This window comes from Callithrix jacchus, chromosome 17 (genome assembly GCF_049354715.1).
Source record: "Callithrix jacchus isolate 240 chromosome 17, calJac240_pri, whole genome shotgun sequence".
Taxonomy (NCBI): Eukaryota; Metazoa; Chordata; class Mammalia; order Primates; family Cebidae; genus Callithrix; species Callithrix jacchus.
In genome coordinates this window covers 23,763,732-23,787,317 of record NC_133518.1, presented here as the reverse complement: position 1 = coordinate 23,787,317, position 23,586 = coordinate 23,763,732, and the positions used below count along the sequence as shown (strand labels likewise).

General features: G+C 36.8%; 1 protein-coding gene across 6 annotated transcripts in view; it reads left to right on the top strand.

The window, feature by feature from the left end:
* The window catches only part of OTOL1 (otolin 1), a 119,803-nt gene extending 96,542 nt beyond the window's left edge, over positions 1-23,261 (top strand). For all 6 annotated transcript variants that reach the window (XM_078353911.1, XM_078353909.1, XM_078353907.1 and 3 more), the window contains 4 exons: positions 15,095-15,466; positions 17,476-17,565; positions 20,982-21,044; positions 21,676-23,261. In XM_078353911.1, coding sequence (XP_078210037.1) covers positions 15,103-15,466; positions 17,476-17,565; positions 20,982-21,044; positions 21,676-22,574 — 1,416 coding nt within the window. In that variant the 5' untranslated portion in view covers positions 15,095-15,102 and the 3' untranslated portion in view covers positions 22,575-23,261. The remainder of the gene's footprint in view (positions 1-15,094; positions 15,467-17,475; positions 17,566-20,981; positions 21,045-21,675) is intronic.
* The last annotated feature ends 325 nt before the right edge of the window (positions 23,262-23,586 follow it).

The following is a 23,586-nucleotide window of genomic DNA, read 5'->3' as shown; positions in this document are numbered from 1 at the left end:
GAGGTAATGAATGTTAAGAAAAGGCCAGCTGGGGCTGGATAGGGATATGCTAGGTAGTGGCTTGAATAAACTTGAGCTTGTCAGTGTCCAGCAGTGATCGGTTCCCCAGAAACACTAAAATGAGGAGGGGATAGATAGCTTCCAGAATGCCCATCAGTTTACAGTGAGAAATATAACTGCATGGGCTACTGTAGTTATATCAGCAAGACCATAACATTCTATTGAAGTGGACAGCTAAGGAGAAAGCTAAGTGATAATTAGGAATCTACTTTGTAACTTACATGAGCAATCACTATATAAAATTATTTGAAGTCTTATAATCAATGCATTCTCTCAGAGGAAAGAATCAGAGAGCACTTGGTGAGTGTAGAATCTGAAAGAGAGGATTTATAGTAATCAAAATATTTCATGGCATCTGGCTAAATTAATCAGCTGCATCCAGCTCATAATGGAAATCTACTTATTAATGGGAGTGAAATATTTAAGTCTCATTGGCTTATGTTCCTTGGGACTGTCTGGGTGGATGGTAATTCCGTTTATGCCATATATCTTCTTTTCGCTATATTTTGATAGTTGTATATTATATATGTTAATATATTAAATCATATCACCATTTTTCTGCTCCAGGATTTAATTTGGTTATCTTTGTATCTCTGCTCTGATGCTCTTTGTGTTGCTCTTGCAGTTCAATGCTAGTTGCCATCTCTGCATCTCTGCAATTGGGGTTCTCTTACCCCTCTGATTTCCTCTATCTAGATGATTCCTTTGTCATTCAGACTGTAGCAGTTTAATGGTCAGCTTGTTAGAACTGCTTTCCTCAGCACCCAATCTAAAAAAGCCACTCATTCATCCTATTACTTTATTTTAGTTTGTATGTGATGTTTATTTGCTTATTAATATCTGATATTTACTGTTTATATGTGTGTGTCTTAATTTTTGGTTGTATTTCCCAGCAGGATATAACCTTCATGAAAGCAGGTGTTTGTCAATCTTTCTCCTGCTCTTTGCTTAGCACCTAGAACAGAATGTGGCACTTGGAAGGTTTTCATGACAACTGTTGAATGAATAAATCAAGAAGCCCATAGCCCATTTGTAATTTACAAGTTTGTTCATTGTATCCTCCAGTAAAGACAAAGATATCTTTTTAAAAATAAACCTGGCCAAGAATCTATATATCTTAGTCAGTTCACAATGGGTGGCAGCTAATTCAGTAAAGGCTGTGAATGGAGGGGAAGAGTGTGTGGTTCAGAAAAGTCACCTGGGTGTCTATTCTGCAGTGAGGGCTTACTCAACAATGGAAGCAGATGCTTCTGAATGTCTACACGCTGCCCAGATCACAGATTACAGTGGACACACTTCAGAAAACTGTAGTATTTACTAAACAGGAGAGTTGTTTGACATTATGGTGCTATGAATTTAATGTATTGGGATGAAAGTCCGATAAACCAATGGCGATGGTGGATAAAGTCAGGCCATTGAAGAGCTAAGGCTTCAGTATTCCCAAGGTATTTGCATTTCATCAGATTTCAGAGCTTTTCTTTAGACTTTGAAAAGGTTGCCACTCCCTTTATCACAAGGCACTCACTTCTCATTGGGTAGGGGCAAACCTGGAAAGAAATAAAACAGACTACTGTCTAATGGTAAATGAGATTGAATTTTCCAGTGTGCCATCTGGGAGAGGAATTGTTGACAAGGAGACATCCATAAGGTAGGAGATGATTACAAACATTGATTTATCTTCCGCACCTTTTGCATTAAGATCCCAGGCTAAAAAAGGTCATGTTGATATAATTTGCCTCTAGGAAATAAGAATATGAATAGAAATGATAAAACTATGCAATTGATAACGGGTAGTTTTTTCTCTCTGGTATTAAATCTATTTATTTGTATTGATTTTTGTAGTATGGAGGTTGTGGTGTGGAACATAGAATCATTCTTAATTTTAAAGTTACTAAATTTGTGAACATCTGTGAGATAAGTAGAATAAACAAATGCCAAAGAGATAATATGACATATTGGCATTACTGAGGTAGAATGACATATTTTTGGTATTATGCAATAATCAATATTCTTCTGTACCTATGCAACTATCTTGCATGTTCTGCACATGTACCCCAAACCTAAAATGCAATTAAAAAAAAAAACAAAAAACAGAAAACAAAATAATTAATAGTTTTCAGAGATAATGTGCAACAAACATCTTAAAAATCAGATTCTGTTTAGATTATAACAGTGTGGTATATCTTCTGTTAAGATAATACAGGTAGTTGCATAAAAATATATTTCCTCTCATAACAATGATCTAGTAAGAGAAAAATATATTTTGCTTTTAAAAACATATTATGCCTCTGGTATTTTACATAACAATTATAATAATAAAAATTTAATATGCATTTAGTTTTTTGTGATAGAATTAATGGAATGTTACATTTCTACACATATTTTATCTTCACTCCCTCTTGTAAAATATTTATAATTCATGAATAAAAATTAACTGCTGGCTTAAACCTGACTTGTGGATTTTTAGGGAAGAAACTAAGCTTATATATTATGTTTTTCTACTGGTATTCAGGGAAAATCATTATGGCCATCTACTTAGATGCTAAATGCTATTTGCATTTTGAAATTTCATAAAGAACTCTGTCATTTATTCTCCATTTTGAAAAGTCAGTTTTTCTAATGATATAGCTGCACTAAAAGAAAAAGAAGAAAATGCTATGCTTCTATGAGAATAAAGTCAGACAAGTCATTAAACAGAAGAATTTCATCTAAAGATCTTCCTAAGAAACAATTTTTCTCCTGAAATTCACGTTTTATCAATTCCTATTCTCTTCTCTCCCCTTAAGTTCATTGGCAGAATCCCAAACTAAAACTAAGAGGTATAATTTTGTATCTTTAGAAAGCAATTAACTGGAGATATACAAGGTATCAATTAGGCCAAAGGTAACAAAGAAGATATTTAATTAAAACATGACATCCTTTATCCCATTTCCTTTATTGTTGAATAAAGACTAGACACTTGGCTCCTTTTTTCAATTTCTGGGATTTATGAGATATTAAGCAAGAGTCTGTATTAGAAAAGAAGCTTTATTTTCATTTATGTGATGCCTCCTGTAGTAATATGACTTTTACTATAATTTAGTCCTACTGGTAGCTTATAAGATTTGAAATCTAAGTGCTTTACATAATCTCCTTCCAATTGTTTTAATTGATATTCTGCTATGATGAACCCCACACACCATTACCTGGCTAATTGCTTGAGTTACAGTGCTTATACAATGCCATTCTTTGTCCTTGGTCTTTTGGGGTATTAAATAGCAAGTCTGTCCTGAAGGAGGAAGTTGCTTGCTGTTTTTCATGTGATGCATTAACCTCTTGGTAGCTTTGTCAGGGACAGACTCCTTTCTGTTCTTCTCTGGGTGGATCCCAATCCTGATGCTTATCAGAGATGTCTTATTTTCAACTCTCTAGGAGAGCCCTTGACTTCTCAAGGATCTAACAGAGCCACTGCCACAGGCAGAGTTTTCCATGAGCTGACTCCCAGCATGGAATGGACCCTGGACCAAGTGACAAAATGAGAATGTAATGATATTTAATTCTTCAGCACTGACTATGATTACACAGAATTTGTTGGAAAAATAATCTTAATACATTAGAAGTAGAAAAGGGGTTATAGCTGGCTCTTCTAGTCTGAATTCATTGTTTTCGATATAAGGACACTACTTTCCTCCTGATAAAGGGACTTACCCTATCCTCAGGAAGCTGTTAGTGACCAAGGCTCAGGGCTCCTTTTTATGAGCCCAAATCCAAGATGAAGTCTTGAAGCCTGATGCCAAATTATGGAGCTTGAACAAAGCAGGAAAGTGGTAGGGTCACCATGCCAACACACCCAAAAAACTGCTGTGTAGCCTATAATCCTCTCATGTTTTCTACCCATCTTCGATGTTGATAACAGTCAGTGACAATGGCGTTATGAGTAGTGAAGGGTAATTAGGGGAATTTTCTAGGACTTTTTGAAAACTAGAGACATAGTAAGAACCAACTTTTGTACCTATCAGCTAGATTGACTCTAAAATGACTATTCTTGGAAATTTATGATTAAAATATAACAGAGCCTGCTCTTTCCTTGACCCAGGATGCTAAATGGCTCTGAAACTAGTTCAGATTTCAATGACAGGAGAAAAATGAATATCTTTTGGAATACATGATGTCTGTTGACATCTTCGAACTTCTGATTTTTCTGAAGTTTGTTTATAAGATATTTCTGAGCCCTAGAATAGGTTTAGAACTCTCTGGATTGAAAAAAAAGATCTTAGAAATTGTGGAAATGAAAGACATATGGGAGTTGGGTAACTGAAACTAGTTTCATAATAAAGCACTTATTTAATGCTATATCTTTAGTAGTTATATTTCATATTTGAGTGCCTTACATTCGAGCATTCAAGTAAACGTATAAAAGGATCGACACAGGCTTTCAACACTGAGAAGCCAGGCTGTCAACAGAAAGTAAGCTGTTAGTAATGAAAATTCCATATCCATCACCGTATCTGAAAAACATCTTTTGCTTCAAAGACAAATTCCTTTTATTTAAAGCCCACTCATCTGTTAGGATTCTGAAGCTTCCTCAGAGCCTCCCCTTTAGAATAACTCTGGTTACTTTTGGATAGACTGGATGGAGCAGGAATGAGCTAGCTTCCATTCGTTTTACATAATAATTCCCTCCTGAGAAACACCCCACCACAGGCATTCTGCTTGCTCTCTAAAAAGGTGAAGAGGTAAAAAGGTTTGTTTACTTATTTTAATGGATATATAAATTCTTCACATCAAATAAATAGAAAAGTCTCAGTGACATTTTACTTCATGAAGAGTTTCTAACATGAAACCAGTTTGTCTCCATCATGGGTTTTTGTTAACATGACACAATTTAATGAAAATGTATTATGGACATATGTAAGTTTTCAATTCAGGAGTGCCATAACAACTTTGATAGATTATTAACTGCTGCCAGGACCAGTGGCAAGTGAACAAATCAATCAACATGTTTGGGCTCCATTGCTTTATCTTTTTAAAAATTAATGTACTTTATTTTTTAAGCAGTTTTAGGTTTACTAAAAAATTAAGCAGAGAGAGCAAGGAGTTCCCATATACCGCCCTCCCTCACTCTTCACACCCAGCTCCCCATTGCTTTTTTAATCAGTGGAATATGTCAGCTTGCAAAGTTTAATTCAGGCTCGTTATCCAGCCACACACCCGCAGATGCATTCTGTCCCCTTCCCTCACTTCCTTTAGTTCTCTTTTTTCATAAAATAAGAAAACTACTATTGCGGATATACTCAGAATCACTGTGAGGGAAATAAAAATGGTGAAACTGAGTAGTAATAATTTTGTTCTTACTTTTGCCTAACCCAATCCTTAAACATTTTTTTAAAGGTTATGGAGACATGGAGCTTTGTTGTGCCCAAATTTAGGCTACATTTTTACCTGTCTTCTCACCCTAACTTCACTTTTCTATCAACTAGTCATGGAGTTATTACTTGGTCCTGCCCTAGCTTGATTGCTCTGGGAAGTGGAGTTCCTTCTCCACTCCAAGTCTCAACTGTCACTTGTAATGTTCTGCTTCCTGCCCTTCAGCTTTGACTTAAGGCAGGATGAGAGGAGAAGAGGAGGAACTGAAAAAGTGGTGGCGTCCATAGAGGCAAGAAAGTTTCCACTTTTGTGGCTGGACTCTTTTTATGGTATTATATTCTGGACCAAAGCCAAACCCTTTCCATCTGACAGAAAAATGCTGAGAATATCTTGCTTTTCTTCATACTTGTTAAATACAAGAAGCATTTAAGTTGGTAGAATGTAATGTTTTATTCAATGTCCTCAATAAAATTGTAATGGATTCACTTATTTAGACACTCAGGAAGAAACAACCTTCCACTGCACAATAGAAATTATGGTGCTCTTGCTGCATCCATCAACACAAAGTGATGGGTCCCTCAGAGCTGACTACAATCACTTTGGAATTGCTCTTAAAAAATAAAGTGGGAAATAGAAAGCTGTAGTCATTAAGTTTCTCTTTCTTCCTTTAGATGTGGCAATTTGTGAATGAACTCAAGATTTGAGCTCTAAAGACCTACCTGTCTGAGTTTACTAGAAGAACCGGGGCAAGAGGAAGTAACTTATCAGAAATTCTCCCTAATTTATCTTCATGGCTGCATAGCATGAAAGGTGCAATGCTAGGCACCTTAAAAAGGAAAATTGGATTGTGCCATGGATGAAGCTCTGAGGAAGGAGATATAAGTAGTGGCAGCAACTGCCTCTACCCATTTTCCTTCTCCTGATATTCTTGTGTAACATTCCCTTGTCTGAAATAACCTTTCCTTGTCACTCTTTATCGAATACTCCTATTTATTTTCTCTGTAGCACCTAATTATAGTCTGAAATGTTTATTTGTTTACCACAAGTTATTCATTACTCTCATTGAAAGGTAATCTCTATGAGAGCATATATTTTATCCTATAACTCCTGAATATAATTTGGTGCTTGACACAGAGTAGGTTTCAATAAACATTTGTTGACTGAATTTAAGGAAGAGCGAAAAGAAGAAAGAGAAGCATGAGTATGAGAAAAAACACAGCATGAAATATTGTTGCAAATAAAAGAATGTGAGAAATTAAAAGTAGCTTTTCAAATAGTAAAGGAATGCTATAGACATAATGGCTCATTTTATAATTCCATAGAATATACAGGGTCAGAGGGGAAGAATGCTTTATATAAGGTTAAGAAGAAAAGGTCACCAGTTTTGTAGCACAAACAATATATGCATACATATCCATTTGCCTAAAACTATTTCAACAGTGTTTATACTTATATTAGAATTAGTATTTAAGAATGCAACTGGAATACAGCATTAGCATGGGCAATACATGTGAAGGCTCAGAACACTGTAGGAGTGCTATGGTTTGAATGTATCCCCCAAGGTTCATGTCATAAAAACTTAATTCTCAATGCAACAGTGTTGAGAAGTCACTAGGTCACTTGTCAACATTAATGTCACTATTTTTGGGGTGGTTCTTATAAAAGTGAGTTCAGCCCTTTCTTGCCTTTCTGTCTTTCTCCATGGGAAGAAGGCCTGGACCAAATTCTGATTCCCTGATATTTTGGACTTCCCAGCTTCCAGAACTGTGAGAAATATATTTCTTTTCTTTATAAATTACCCAGTTTGTAACATTCTATTATAGCAACACAAAATGGATTAAAACAGGAAGAATCATTTGAAAAACTGTTGGGACATAATTTGATCCAGGCAGCTTCTAATAGATAAAGATATTGTGGATGGATGAGGAGTGATTGTGGTAAGCAGAAAGAGAATGTAGAATTCAATATAGGATAGAACAAGGGAGGCAGGATGGGATTTTATAATAAAAGAAATGGACATAAAATTAAATAAAAAAACAAACAAAAATATTAAATGGAGAAGAAGCTACGATAACAAGATTTGCTCTCAGGCCACTACAGGCATATTAGTCAGAAAGGGATTTAATATAGGTAACTAGGTGCTCATTTAATCATTGAAGGGGGAGAAGCAAAAGGCAAGGATGGCTGTCACTAGCTGTCAGGTCTGCCTTGAGCCTTCAGAGAATCAGGAAATTGCTGCTGCTGTCCATGGCAGGAATTGCAGATACAGTTATCATTAGTCACATCCGCCTGTAAGAACCAAGGCAGGAATTTACGTTGGTGTGCAAGAAGCCATTCTAAAATGTCACATCTGCCATGCATTTTCTGTCTGCTGTCTGCAGAAGAATGAGGGCTTCTATTTTCTTTCTGTCTCTCCCAGTCCATGCAGGTGTCTCTCACTGGAAAATACTAAACTGGAACCCTGATGTCCAGAGATTCTGGAAAATTTACTTCCCAGACTTTGAGACCCTGAGATCTAGGGGAGCAGATAAAGCAGGATGGGAATAACGTCAAATGCCCAAATGCAATCTCAGTCTGGCACAATATAAGAATAAGAAAAACTTGTCACTGCTTTAAGAAAAGTCTGGCTGATTTCATTAGATCTAATCCGTATTTAAAAAATAGTCAATAATTACTGAGGGCACTGTGCTGGGAGCTTTTCATGTATTATCTCATTTAAGTTTCACAACCTTACAAAATGTAACTACTGTTGTTATCTCATTTTAGAAATGAAGAACCAAGACTTAGAGAGGTACAGTATCTTGCTCCAAATCAAACAGTTAAAAAGTGGAAGATTTGAAACTTGATCTCAGGACTGATTTTCTACAAAGTGAATGGCTTTTAGTCCTTATTCTATACTACTTAATAGTTATTAAAATTTATTTATAATCTGTGGCTTTAGCCGCAACATAAAACTTGTCAATCATCTTCCAAATGTGCACTATTAGATCAGTGTGAACATCTTACTTCTACTGGGGAAAAAACTAACGAATCTTCAAAGAATGTTCTCCCAATCTTGGGCACCATCTTTTTAATGGGAGTGAAGAGTACACCATTAGAAGAAACATAATGCCTCCTACACTTAGAATAAAACTTTATAGACTCAGCTAAATTTTAGGTATTAATAGAGCGGTCACTGTTATAAAACCTCATCACAGAATCTCAGGGAAGATAATTTCAAGATCACAGCATCTGCAAGAGCCCTTCTAATAGCAAGCATTTCAACAAGAGGTGGCCCAAATTCTGCTTGAACACTTTCAATGGGAGAAGCTTCCAGGGTTATGGGGGCTAATTGATGAGGGTGAGGAGCTCAAAGGATGTCTTCTGTCAGGTAAAGGTAAGATGACATTGTCTGGAGTCTGCTTAGTCAGTTTGATTTCAATGATAAAAATAATGTTAGGCTAGAGACTGGAACTCTTGGTGTCAATTAGCTTTTGTGGCCAAATCTTGCTAAAACTCCATGGTTTACAAAGTAAGTATAGCTTGTGTATCTATGGTAGATTCAAGATGATCGAAATTGACATGCTTCACGTTAAGAAATGAGGTCCATGCCCCTTTCATTTGAGTATGGCTGGCTTCTGAGACTGGTTTGACCAAAAATTTAGTGGTAGTGTCACTATGTCACCTGGCGTTAATAAATTAGCAGCCTTCGTGTTCTTGGAAAAATATGTTTGGGAGCCCTAAGCTATGGTGGAAATTTAAATATTTTGAGAGATTGTGTGATTGAAAGTCCTAACTGAGCCCAAGTATTTTCCATTTCTATCAAGGTATCAGACTTGTAATTAAGCCTCTCTAGACCAGCCAACCCACTAGCTGAACATTCTGAGTGACCCGAGTTCATTCCCTGTAGAGCAGAGCAATCACCTAGTTGATCCAGACCTGAATTTCTGACCCACAAAATTGTTAGCTAGAATAAAATGGTTTGTAGACCACCAAGTCTGAAGTACTTTGCAACAAAACAGTAGGTAACTGGAACATATCTGTGGGATTGGTGAGGGTTGTCTGATATTGATCGGCCTCAGCTGGTCTTACCTGGGGTCACTCATGTGTCAGGTCAGTTGGAGACTGTGCTCTAGGTCATATTTGGCTAGGAGAGCCTATCTGGGACAGCTCCACTTTGTATTTTTCTCATTTTCCTCCTGTGACCAGCAAGCTGGGTCATTCATATCCTTTTAATGGCAATGGCAAAGTGCAAGAGAGCAAGTGGAAACACCCAAGGGCCCTTGAGACCTAATATCCTGTCACTTCTACTTCATTCTGTTGGCTGAAGTCACGTGGCTGAACTCAGAGTCAAGGGATTGGAGCCATTTCTTTTGTGTGGAGCAGTGCAAAATCCGTTTAGCAAAAGGTGTGAGTACAGGGAAGGGTAAAAAATTGGGGATAATAATGCAATCTACAACGTTTACTTCATTTCGGTTCAGAGAAAAATCTATGGAACACCTATTATTCGCCAAACATTGTACTAGTTTTTGGGAACATGGAAACAAGAGACTTAACTTTTGGCATGAGAAATGTTGCCAGTCTAGGCATTCTTCAGGATAAATAAAAGGGGTTCCTGTACTTCAGTTTTCTAATTAAGGATCCCAACCTCCTATTTTGACTTTTATTGTAACCCTTCTGTTAAGATTTACACTTACTTTAGATTTAGCATTTAAGTTATGCTTTATTGTTTTAGTGACTTAAAATTTGATCAGGAGTCCTTACTTGCTTCACTCATTGTGGAAATTTTGTTTGGCTGGAATTTTATGTTTTTACACAATCATGAAAAATCCTGGTTACAACAAATGACGTATCTGCACCATCAGTCAAGATACTACCAACACTTGCTCCACTGTCTTTCAAAGAACTTTATGATTTCCTCATCTTCAAATTCTTAGGGAGCCTTATCACAGTCAAAGTGTTGCTAGCATTATCATTTAATATCTGTATTTAAACTGGGAAGCAGGAACCCTCAATGCAAAGGAAACATATATGAAGACAATCTATGTCCTTCAATAGGGAAACTGAGCACCTTCCTCATACTGATGAGCTCTCTTCATTACTTTCTGTGCTCTTTGGCCTCTTCACAGATATATGGTCTGTAACTTTGTTTGCCCCACACCAATAGGTTCTACTTTCAGAGTCAGACTTCTCATCTCTCTCCCTCCTCATTGCTCTTATTAAGTTCACATTTCCTGTCTGCAGAAAGTCACTTTCTTCTACTGAAAGACCCAGAGTTGAGCTTCACAAAGGGTTCAACTCAGTTCACTTCTGCAACATCATTGTCACTCATTAATCCCCAGGGAGCATGGCACAGTTGGAACCACATGGGATGACTTTGGGGTCAAGACCTAGCTTTTAATCCCAACCCCCTAAGATTTGGTGCAGGCTACTTAATCTCTCTGTGCCTCAGTTTTATAATCTATTATATGGGCACAGATACATTTATCAGGGAAAAAGAAAGGTTATTTTCTCACATGGCCTCGCTTGTCTAAGACAATATAAGAAATATCTTAGAGTATTAACACTTAGCATTTTGCAAACCTTAATTCTTCTTTAAATGGTGAGAGAATTAAAAGTCACCAAAATTTCCCGTCTAGGCTTCTGTCAAATCTGTGATTTCTCTGTTGCGCAAATACGTGGGCCTTGTTGTATTTGAATATTCACGGTAAAAAGGGTCCCTAGGGCTGGGGCTAGGTTTTACTTTTCTTTATATTCTATGATCCCACACAGACCTCATAGATACTCAAATAAATGTTTGTTGAACAAATGAATATTTTATTGAATGTAATTGTGTAAATCAATGAAAAATTAGTTATTTTATATCCAGACAGAATATTTCTGTGTTTTAATTTTTGCTGGGGCTAGATTTAGCTGGCTGATGCATTCTATCTGTGTTTGATGTCCTCACTCTTGCAGAATAGGGAGTGCATATGTATGTGTGGGGGTCTGCATCTGGGGACAGAAAGCCTATATTTGGGGACATGCAATGTAATAAGCTGCTTTTCACCTTTTCCTCCATTTCCTTTGTTGTGTATTATCTCTCATTACTAGACTGTGAACTCTCTGAGAACAGTGACCATGCCTTATGTTTGTTCTTACCATAGATAATATCTTAGGGCTGGTTAACACTGTCAATATTCAATACGTAATGGTTAAATGGATGAATATGGTAGCAAAGGCAACTCAAAGGAAAGTTAGCATTTTTTAATTTTTATATGATTTTTGGAAACAAAGCATCCTATCTTTCTCCTTTTTTATCTGTACTGATTTATATTTGTTTCATCCATAGCTCTGTTCCATGGAGGTACCTTTGGATTTATTGTTTTTTAACCACATCCTTATAAATGCCACATGATTTGTGGAAAAAAGTTTAGACTCTGAAGTTAAACAGATCTGGATCTATAACTTACAGGTTGTGTGACTCTGGGCAAGGTATATAACTTCTTGGTGTCTGTTACCTCATCTGTGAAGGTGAACAATAGTGTCACCTACCTGCTGGAGCTGACTTTGTTTCCCCTTAAGTTAAGGATATTTTCCAACTTTTGTTTTAGGTTCAGCGGGTACGTGTGCAGATTTTTTACCTGGTATATTGTGTGATGCTGAAGTTTGAGGTACAAATCATCCCATCCCCAGGTACTGAGCATAGTACCCAATAGTTAGTTATTCAAAATTTGCCTCCATCTCTCTCTAATCCCTCTAGTGGTCTCCAGATTTTATTGTTGCCATCTTTATGTCCACGACTACCCAATGTTTATCTTTTACTTATAAGTGGGAACATGTGGTATTTATTTTTCTGTTTCTGCATTAATTTGCATGGGGTAATGTCCTGCACCTGCATCTATGTTACTTCAAAGGACATAATCCCATTCTTTTTATGGCTGCATAGTATTCCATGGTGTGTATATACCATATACCAGTCCACTGTTGATAGGTACCTAGATTGATTCCATGTCTTTGCTATTGTGAATAATGCTGCAACAAACATGCTAGTGCATGTGTCTTTTTGCAAGAACAATTTGTTTTCTTTTGCATATATATCCAGTAATCGGGTTGCTGGGTCAAATAATAGTTCTGGTTTAAGTTCTTTGAGAAATCTTCAAACTGCTTTCCACAGTGGCTGAATTAATTTACACTCCTGTCAACAGTGTACAAGCATCCCTTTTCTCCTCACCCTCACTGAAATCTGTAATTTGTTGACTTTTTAATAGTAGTCATTTTGACTGCTGTGAAATAGTATCTCATTGTGGTTTTGATTTGCATTTTTCTTTTGATTAGTGATGCTGTGCATTTTTTATGTTTGTTGTCTGCATGTCTTCTTTTGAGAAGTGTCTGCTAATGTCACTTGCCCATTTTTCATGTTATTTTTTTTTGCTTGTTGAACTGTTTAAGTTCCTTATAGATTGACTATTAGATCTTTTCAGATGATAGTTTGAGAATATTTTCTTCCATTCTGTAGGTTGTCTGTTTACTCTGTTGAAAGTGTCTTTTGCTGTGCTGGAGCTCTTTAGTTTAATTAGGTCCCACTTGTCAATTTTTCTTTTTCTTGTAGTTGCTTTTAGGGACTTAGTCATAATTTTTTCCCAAGGCTGTTGTCGAAATGACATTTTCTAGGTTTTGTGTGTGTGTGTGTGTGTGTGTGTGTGTGTGTGTGGGTGGGTGGATTCTTATAGTTTGGGGTCTTACATTTAATTCTGTAATCCATCATGAGTTAACTTTTGCATAGAGTGCAAGGTAGGGATCCAGTTTTATTCTCTTCATATAGCCAGTCAGCTATTGCAGCACAATTCACTGAATAGGGAGTCCTTCTGCACTGCTTATATTTGTTGACTTTATCAAAGATCAGATGGCCATAGGTGTGTGGCTTTATTTCTGGATACTCTATCCTGTTCTGCTGGTCTATGTGTCTGTTTTTGTACCAGTACCATGCTGCTTTGGTTATTGTAGCCTTACAGTATAGTTTGAAACCAGGTAATGTCATGCTTTTGGCATTGTTCTTTTTGCTTAGAATTGCTTTGGCTATTAGGGTTCTTTTTTTGGTCCCACACGAATTTTATAGTAGTTTTTTCTAGTTATGTGAAAAGTGGCATTGATAGATTGATAGGAATAGTGTTAAATATGTAGATCCCTTTGGGCAGTATGACCACTTTAACAATATTGATTCTTCTAATCCATGAGCATGGAATGTTTTTTTATTTACTTGCATTATGTCTGATTTCTTTCATCAGTATTTTGTAGTTCTCCTTGTTGTTCTCCAGATCTTTTACTTCCTTGCTTAGATGTACTTTTAGGTATTTTTTTTTCATAGCCATTATAAATTGAATTACATTCTTGATTTGACTCTCAGCCTGAATGTTATTAGTGTATAGAAATGCTACTGATTTTTGTACATTGATCTTGTATCCTGAAACTTTGCTGAAGTCATTTATCAGTCACAGGAGCCTTTTGGCAGTGTCTTCAGGGTTTTCTAGGTGTAGAATCATATTTCTGCAAAAAGAGATAATTTGACTTCTTCTTTTCCTATTTAAATGACATTTATTTCTTTCTCTTGCCTGATTACTCCAGCTAGCACTTCCAATACTATGTTAAATAGGAGTGGTGAGAGAGAGCAATCCGTGTCTTGTTTCAGTTCTCAAGGGGAATGGAGAGCTTTGTGAGACCTGATTAGATTGAATAATGTAAGGCATCTACTCAGAGTAGGGGCTGCATAAACAGTAGGCCTTTTTATCATCTCTGTTTCCATTTTCTTTACTCTGTTACAATTTATCCTAATTATGCCCTCCTTCTCCTATCACAAAATGTGCATTTATAACCCTGGCTATCTGTTAGCAGCCACTAGACTGTTGGGAGTTGATGGGGAATAGAATACTCTGAACTATCAAAATTTTACCTCATTAGAAACTCTACATCATATCACTTTGGACACTGCCAAAGTCCTTTTAAGAATAACCACATTTTGCCCATTAAAATAATACAAGAATAAATGTGAGTTTCTAGAAAAAACTCCCCAAAGCAAAGAGGTGGAGAGATAAATGCCATGTGAAGAATCTAAGGATGCAGCATATATTCAAATTTATTATATTTAATTCTCTCTTCACTTATTAAAGTAGATTTTAAAAAATTGCTGTCACAAAAGGGCCATTCTCCTTAGTAGATTTAAGGATTGTTTCACCAGTATTTTTTCTTGAAATAATTGAGTTTGCTGGAACAAACTATTCAGCTCAATATATTTCATCTCCCTCGAATACAAATGTATTTGATTTCTATAAATCTGAGTGAGATCAGTCAGGAAATTATATGCATTTATCTTCCACAGGGTATATGAGCTATTGAGTCATGTTGTATTTATTATAGATCATGTTTGCTTTTTGGCAAGATAGTTTGAATTGTTGAGAACGATATATAATACTAAGAAAACAACCAGAAAGACGAATTGAAATAAAGTGTTCTTTATAATAAATAAGTACATAAAATATTCTGTAGTGATTCAAACACACATTTACATATAAAATATATTGAAAATATATCATTCTGTATTATGCATTCTGTTCATTCATATGGTTCATAAACATATATATTTCTTTTATATAAGTAATATTTATATTACTTAGTTTTTAAATTTGGACCTCATGTAATATGTATATGTTTTCCTATTATATCTTTCTTCCAGCCTCAAATATGTGGATGTTTTCTTGGCTTTGTGCTATTTTAGTTATTTTGGCTATTGCTGGTATGAACCCAATAGCAAAGACCACACCATATACCAAATTTACGAAGAAATCTGAGGAAAGAGAGATGCCAAAGGCTCTAAAGCCATCCAGTGGCCCACCTCCCCAAGAAGAAGAAACCCTCTTCACAGAAATGGCTGAAATGGCAGAACCAATCACCAAACCCTCAGCCTTGGATTCTGTCTTTGGCACTGCCACTCCCTTTCCCTTTGAAAACTTCACTCTTGGCACAGCTGATTTCTTTGTGAATTGTTGTGATTGTTGTTCACCTGTATCCGGGCAGAAAGGAGAACCTGGAGAGACTGGAAAGCCAGGTATTTGAAAATACAGGAATTCATGTTTCTCACTTGTACATTGGTAAAGTTGAGAGGTGGGTTGTGGGGTGAAATTGCCCCAAGAGTTTCTGCTTTGTCATGCAAATGGAGACAGGTGTAGGTGTCACACTGTTACAAATGCAACTGGGTGCTCTGTTGCCCACTGTGGTAATTAATAAATATTAAAATTAAAATTGAATGAGGTAAAAAATTCGGTTTATCAATCACATTAGCCACAGTTCAGGTGCTCAACAGCCACTGTATTGGGCAGCATAGATAGCGTTTCCATCATTGCAGGCCATTCTACTGGACAGTGCTGGTGAGAGCAAAATCAGGGATTACCGACCCCAGCATGGCATGCTGTAGTTCTTCAAGATGCACAGGTTCATTACCAGCACCATTGTTTCATTAGTGGCTGATTTAAAAAGAGTAAATGACGCTTCTGTTGCCTGGTAAGAATGTGTGCTGACCGATGGATTTTCTGAGTGCTATTTGTAGTTAGGATTAGAATTGGAATGGCTGTGAGGTGGAGAATAAGGCTTAGGATTCCGTTTGCTTCTCAGTGAATTTCTGGGGCAGAACTGTATCCTTGCCCAGGAATTTTCTCCATTGAACACCATGGTTATATATGTCAAGATTTCAGATATCTATAATATATACATAATGAATATACTCTCAACTTTATTCTAATACATTTCAGCTTTTCCATGTCATATAAAAGACAATTCAAGGTAAAGTTAAGATCAGATTGTCAATTTCAAATTCACCATTCCCTGAAGAATTTAATGTTATAAACTCAGCAATTATACATCTTCCAAGCTTTTCATTCATTTCATACCATTGTAGGGATGTTTCAGGAAATGTGGTTAGTATTTATGTAGAGCTGCATTAAGGAGTAAAGGAGATGGGCTGCAGCTTGGACACCAAGATGTCAAGATTGCTAAAACATTATTGAAAAATTAATGAGACTGAGAAAATTATATTTACCAGAAGTCTTAATATTCTATCTGGTTGGCAAGCTGCTTGGGGGTGAAAATCCCAAGGGCATGGTCAAGTAGACACAGCTGGTTGCTAAACTATTTGTTAAGGCTGTGAGTTCTGTAACATTAGGGCTTTTGTTTTACCCAGTGGTGGATTTAGCTGGGCTGTTCTCAGAGTTCGCTCTCTCCTCTAAATATATTTGACAAATAATTTCAAGGTGTGCCAAGTTATTACCCTGCCTGGGGAGCTAATATGTCTTAGTCTGACTGGTTCTGCCACAGAGCATAGTGCTTAAGAGCTCAGAATGCAGAGGCTATCTTAGTCCTACTTAAGGAAGCTCTTCTGCTTTGGGAAAGCTTAGTCCCTTCTTTGGGTCTTAGCTTAATGTCATTTTCTCAAGGAAGTCTCTGATCTCATCAATTAAGTCCTTTTACCATAACCTACAATAAAACCTTCCTATTTTTCTTTCTGTTATTAACTACAATGTGACAATTTCTGTTTATTCGTGTGGCTATTTATTCAATGTTTATGTTTCATAGACTCAGTTTTGTGAGAGTAGGGACTGCTGGAATGTTGACGGCTGCATTCCTAACATCTTGCAAGTTGCTTGGTGTATAGAAGGCCTCAGAAATAGTTAATGAATGAATGAGGAAGTGAATGAAAGAGAAATCCAAATGTCCTAGGTGTGTTTTTACTTCCAATCTGAAAGTGTGGTCCACATGAGGTTAAGTGTCAGATTATCATTTTGTTCTTGTTTGATATAGTGCTGTTTCCCTGAATCATTTGATCACTGCCATGAATACAGTGACAAGTACTAATGGGCTCAATTTATCTATTCAGGTAGTACAAAATTGCAAATCAGACAAAAATATTGCCCTTAGAACTCTGTGATGGTTTATTCTCACTCAGATTTTATCATTAGGTCATTGACACTTATTGATTGCAATAAAATGCTTTTTTACCCCCTGAACTAATAAATACCAAAAGAGGAATTTGATGTTCTGATGTGTTTAAAATCCCATTTCCAGGTCCTAAAGGAGAGGCTGGGAATTTGGGGATCCCGGGACCACCAGGAGTGGTTGGGCCCCAAGGCCCTAAAGGCTACAAAGGAGAGAAAGGTAGGTAATTCATTCTGCGTCATTTACCAGGAGAGCAACTTGCTAAGAAATACTAGATTCTTGAAGGCGAGTCAATTTTTAAAAACGTAAATACTTGATAAAGCACATTATATTTGATATAAACATGTTAACTTTGTAAATAGCCTATTGAGATATTTTAAACTTACCTGGGAACACTGCACACATGCATGCACACACACAGATTGTCATACAGCTTTTCCATCTGTCATTCACCACCTGGCCGACCTAGTGACTAGCAGCCACAGAGTACAGACTCTGGGGAAGGCTACAGAGATACCCTTCCTGTACATGTGCATGTGAGCCTACTTCCTCTAGATGCAAATAATTTTGTATTAGATGGAACAAACTAAAGCAAGCAACTCCCTAAATATTCAGGTTAGGTGGATAGTATGCCTGTGCAGGAGAATTTAACATATCCCTTGGCTCACTCTGAAATTAGAGGCACTGTCAGTGGTGGGAAGACAGCTTAATTAACACAGAAGTAATCAAGCTTACAATAGTGACATTGGGTCAGTCATTTTCTTTCACTTGGAACTTGAGGGAGATGAACTAGATATTTATTTATACCTTGCTTAGTAGCAAAGAAGATTTGTAGTTATGAGTGCCTTTATAGTTCTTTTCCAGCTCAGAAATTCTGTAATTCTGTAAGTGTATCCATAAAGAAGGCTTTCTGTCCCAGGAAATCCCTGGTTCTGTAAGTGCTTAAAGGTACCGAAGGAAGGCTACAGATTCACTGGGATATTTGGAAATTCCTCAGTGAATACCAGCAGCCTGTAGAAATACCATCTATCCATCAAGTTAAATGTTTTAGCCTCAGTGTCACATATCAAAAGACCTAATGCCACCTATACATCACCCTCCACATGGCTCAGGAACTGCCTAACTCATTTCTGGTAGAACATTCAGTGAAGTAATTACTCAAAAAAGATGCTAAGGAAAGAGAGAGCTACTTCACACTTGTCAGTTATGTGATTTTCATTCTTGGAGACATTTAATCCTTTTCTGCCTGAATTATGTTAGCAGAAAACCTTGTGAAATAAAGATGAGTGATGAACCTCCCCAGTGATTCATACATTTGGGAAGCTAGACTTCTGGAAATAGAAGAAAAAATAGGGAAGCGCAATAAAGTAAGTTTCTTAAGAATATACTTTGATGAAGGATCAAAAGTAGAAATTCCTTTGGCCGGTCTTTATAAAGTAGCAACTCTACTTGCCTTTCACTTCCACACTTAGCTTGGACTCTTGGTTAAGATAGGAAGTTAGAAAAAAAAATGAGTTGAATCATTGCATTCTAGTTAATCACTACCTGGTGGAGTAAATTAGGGGAAGCAATTAAGCTCTTTAAAGGAACTCTAGAACCGGTACAGCTCTGTGTGGTGAAGGTTGGTATTTGAGTTATTGGCAAAAACTAGAAATAGAATTAGCTCTTCACTTCCATTTAGGGCTGGGTTCCCTCAAAATGCATTCAGTTATTTTCTTGATGGCCTATGGTTTTATTTCCAAATTTTGCATTTTATGCAGAGTAGCAACTTAGAAAACTCTGAGGAATGACCTATGGTGGGATAATCTCTAGTTGGTCTTGTGGAACTGGGAGGAGTCTATTCTCATAACTTTTAATTTGGCTTAAGATTTATTATTTTCCCTGGAAAAAATAAAACAAAAGATGTTAGTTATATCATAAGCAATATAGATTGCAAATTGATACCAACCAATGTCATATATAACTGTATTTGATTCTGTCCAAATTTAAAAATTTTTTCATACCTCAGTTTCTTTTGTTGATAAAATGATTGTCAAAGTATCTGCCCTCCTTTTCTTGAAGGGCAGTTGCTATACATTTTTGTAAATGTAGAATTTTTCAACTGATTAAATGTGTTACGCCAAATAAACCTGTGTTACAGAAGAGTGTTAATGTGTTAATGTCAAGTAAAATTATGTTAAATTAAAGATTGGGTTAAGTAAAAAAATGGTAAGAGCTTCCAACAATATCTGTGCAAAGTAAATGTCTAATAAAAGTGAGATATTATTAATACTATTATTACTGTTACAATCATTTACAGTTGAAATCAATTCAGTGTGACTGAAGTATATATAATAGGATGGGCCTTTAGTAAGGCCCAATATAAAAATACATTTTATGGTAATATGACAAATATCTGAAAACCCAGATATTTTCCATTTTTTATCTATGAATTCCTACATTTCTATACTTTGTCCAAAATGTATATAAAAATATTTCAACACAAAATGGAAATTGGCTTTTTCTTTTTCTTTTCTTTTTTTTGAAATTGGCTTTTTCTTGATGCTCTATAAAGAACATTTTTTTCCTGGATTTTTTGTTGGTTATCACTAGTTTTAGCAGGATGTAGTGCCCTGTGTGCCCTGTGCCTTGTAGGGAGCATGACATTATTTCTCAGGCATTGTGGCCTTATAAAGAAGGTATTCTAACTGTTATTCAACATTCCTATTGGGAAAAACACAAATACATACATACATAATACAAGCAGAATGTCATGAGTTTTATGAGAAGTTTGAAGAGCCATGGAAATGCTCAGGGCAAAGATGAATTCCATTTGAAGGGATCACTGCCTCCAGATCTCTTCTAAATAGTTTACCATCAGTTGAAATTAATTATTCTTAATGACCCTCAATTCTTTCTTTTTCTTTCCTTCTTTCTTTTTCCTTCCTTCCTTCCTTCCTTCCTTCCTTCCTTCCTTCCTTCCTTCCTTCCTTCCTTCTTCCTCCCTCCCTCCCTCCCTCCCTCCCTCCCTCCCTCCCTCCTTCCTTCCTTCCTTCCTTCCTTCCTTCCTTCCTTCCTTCCTTCCTTCCTTCCCTCTTTCTTCTTTCTTTCTTTCTTTCTTTCTTTCTTTCTTTCTTTCTTTCTTTCTTTCTTTCTTTCTTTTTCTTTCTTTCTTTCTTTCTTCTTTCTTCTTTCTTTCTTTCTCTCTCTCTCTCTCTCTCTCTCTCTCTCTCTCTCTCTCTCTCTTTCTTTCTGTCACCCAGGCTGAAGTGCAGTGACATGATCTTGGCTCACTGCAACCTCCAACTCCCGAGCTCAAGTTATTCTTATGCCTCAGCCTCCCAAATAGCTGGGATTACAGGTGCATGCCACCACACCCTGATAATTTTTAGCATTTTTAGTAGAGATGGGCTTTCATCATGTTGTCCAGGCTGGTCTCAAACTCCTGGCCTCAGGTGATCCACCTGCCTTAGCCTCCCACAGTGTTGGGATTATAGGCATGAGCCCCTGCACCCAGCCTAAATTCTTTTTCCACACTATTTTACCTTTAACCCATTTTGGTTAAGGAAAACACTGGAATGTGACATGCTTGTGAGAAGAATATTAGATTTATCATAAATGATGTGGTTGATAAATTAATCTTGGTATCATTTTAGGGCTCAAAGGAGAACGTGGGGACCAAGGAATTCCAGGATACCCAGGAAAACCTGGAGCACAAGGTAGAGCATGAAATATATCTACTCTGAACAGTCATATGTGCAGTATAGCCCTTCATTCTCTCCTGTTTGTATTTAATATTATCAGAGAGGTAAGCTGAAAATACAAATTACTGTTATCCTTCTAAGAATTCAGTGTACTGACTCGATGAAGGAGTCAGGTAATAGTATCTGTGCTCTGCTTCTTTCTCTAGCTGCCAATGGAAAATAAAAATCCCTGACTTGTTCTGGGTCTGTTCCTTGCCAATAAGAATTTAGGCTTGAATGGACAATGTAGGGATTTAGGAGAATACCTGGGTTAGGCCAAAATGCAAAGGGTAATGGAATAAAATGAACAACTACAGTCCTAATATTTTTTATTATCTTAAAAGTGAAAAACAAAAATAACTAGATATGTGTCATCTGAATATAAGCTGCTGTTTCTTAGAAGCATTAACGATTCCATTTCTAAGAGCATGATATAATATAAACTGTTCATTGTCAGAGCCTCCTGGGCACAGGTATTACTGAGGCAAGAACCAGGTTTTCAGGTCCTAATTAGTAGTTTTGTTTCTACTTTTTTGAGCTCTGTGTTAATAGCATGCTGTTTATAGCCTATATGATCCTTAAACTTTATTTTAATTTTCCATTTCAGGTGAACTTGGCCCTAAGGGAGATAAAGGAAACATTGGTTTGGCAGGAGTGAAAGGACAAAAAGGCTCCAAGGGAGACACGTGTGGGAATTGTACCAAAGGAGAAAAAGGAGACCAAGGGGATGTGGGCTCACCAGGCCTGCACGGAGGGCCTGGCACCAAGGGAGAGAAGGGGGAGATGGGGGAGAAAGGCTACTGTGGAGATTCTGGGGAGAGAGGAGGAAAAGGACAGAAAGGTGAGGCAGGTATAAAAGGAGAAAAAGGTAGCAAAGGGGACAGTGGAATGGAAGGCAAAAGTGGTCACAGTGGTCTGCCTGGAACCAAAGGTGATCCAGGGGTTAAAGGAGAAAAGGGAGAGTTAGGTCCTCCTGGTCTCCTGGGACCTACTGGGCCAAAGGGTGACACTGGCAGTAAAGGGGTCCGAGGCCCCATTGGGAAGAAGGGCTCTCGGGGCTTCAAAGGCTCCAAGGGTGAGGTGGCTAGAGTGCCCCAGTCAGCTTTCAGCGCTGCTTTGTCAAAGCCTTTCCCTCCTCCAAACCTCCCCATCAAATTTGACAAGGTTCTCTATAATGATCAAGGGAGTTATAGTCCTGTCACTGGGAAGTTTAATTGCTCTATTCCTGGGACATATGTTTTTTCCTACCATGTTACTGTGAGGGGCCGACCTGCTCAAATCAGTCTGGTGGCCCAGAATAAGAAGCAGTTCAAGTCCAGAGAAACTCTCTATGGTCAGGAAATTGACCAGGCATCTCTCCTCATTATCTTGAAATTAAGTGCAGGAGACCAAGTCTGGCTTGAAGTGTCAAAAGATTGGAATGGGGTGTATGTCAGTGCTGAGGATGACAGCATTTTTACTGGGTTCCTTTTGTACCCAAAGGAAACTTCTGGAATTTCACCATAAGTTTGTGCCTTGAATCCCGTAGTTTAGATTTAGTGGAATAAGTCAATTAACATAGACTAGTGCTATTAAAAAATAACTTACGATTTTTTCAACACTATAAAAATAATACAGACTTTTTTTTAAATGTCACTTAGAGTCAATTGTTATTTCTATTTTAAGGCACCTCCTTTAAAAATATTTATATGTATTTCAGAACATATGTCTATTAACTTTGTAGCTAGACTTTAAAATTTAGTATTATAATATTAGCATTATTCATGCCATTTAAGTATATTTGTATACAAAATATGAATGAGATTTATAGTTAATAAATGTGTTCTTACTAAATATCTTCTATATCTCATATCTTCTATATGTCACTTCTTTTTGTGTAAATTGCATAGTATGACAGCAAGTTTTTGACTCTCTTGGGTGGGTTGCCTTCTGACAAAATGGAACTCTTCTCATGTTAGTTTAATTCATGGAGATGACACAGAAAGAGTGGCAAAGACTAGCTAAAGGATATTTAAAATTTATCAGTGTGTAAAGGTTTGCTCACAAAACTTGTATTATATGGACTTATGTGTTGGGTAAAATGTACGAAAAAGTTGATAAAGTGAAGATGAAATCATTAATCAAGTTATTGTGCTTAGAAGAACTGAATGTCCCCAAAAGAATCAAGAATAAAATGAAATCATTATTGATCTGTAATTTTGCCTTTTCTTCATGATAGAACATTTAATTAGGATAAATTCTTTGGCATCATCATTATCATCTCTATAATAATTAATTCTAGCTATTCAGTGATAACATTGCTGGAGCAGGTGGGGATTTGGGAGTTAATCTGCAATGCAAATGTATAGTAATTGTGAATATTTTTTGATAATTCAATGGTTTCATTTTTGTTGTTTCTTTTCTTTTTTTTGAGACGTGATCTTGCTTGGGTGATCTTGCTCTGTCACCCAAGCTAGAGTGCAGTGGAGTGATTCTCGCTCACTGCGTCCTCAACCTCCTATGTCCAAGCATTCCTCCC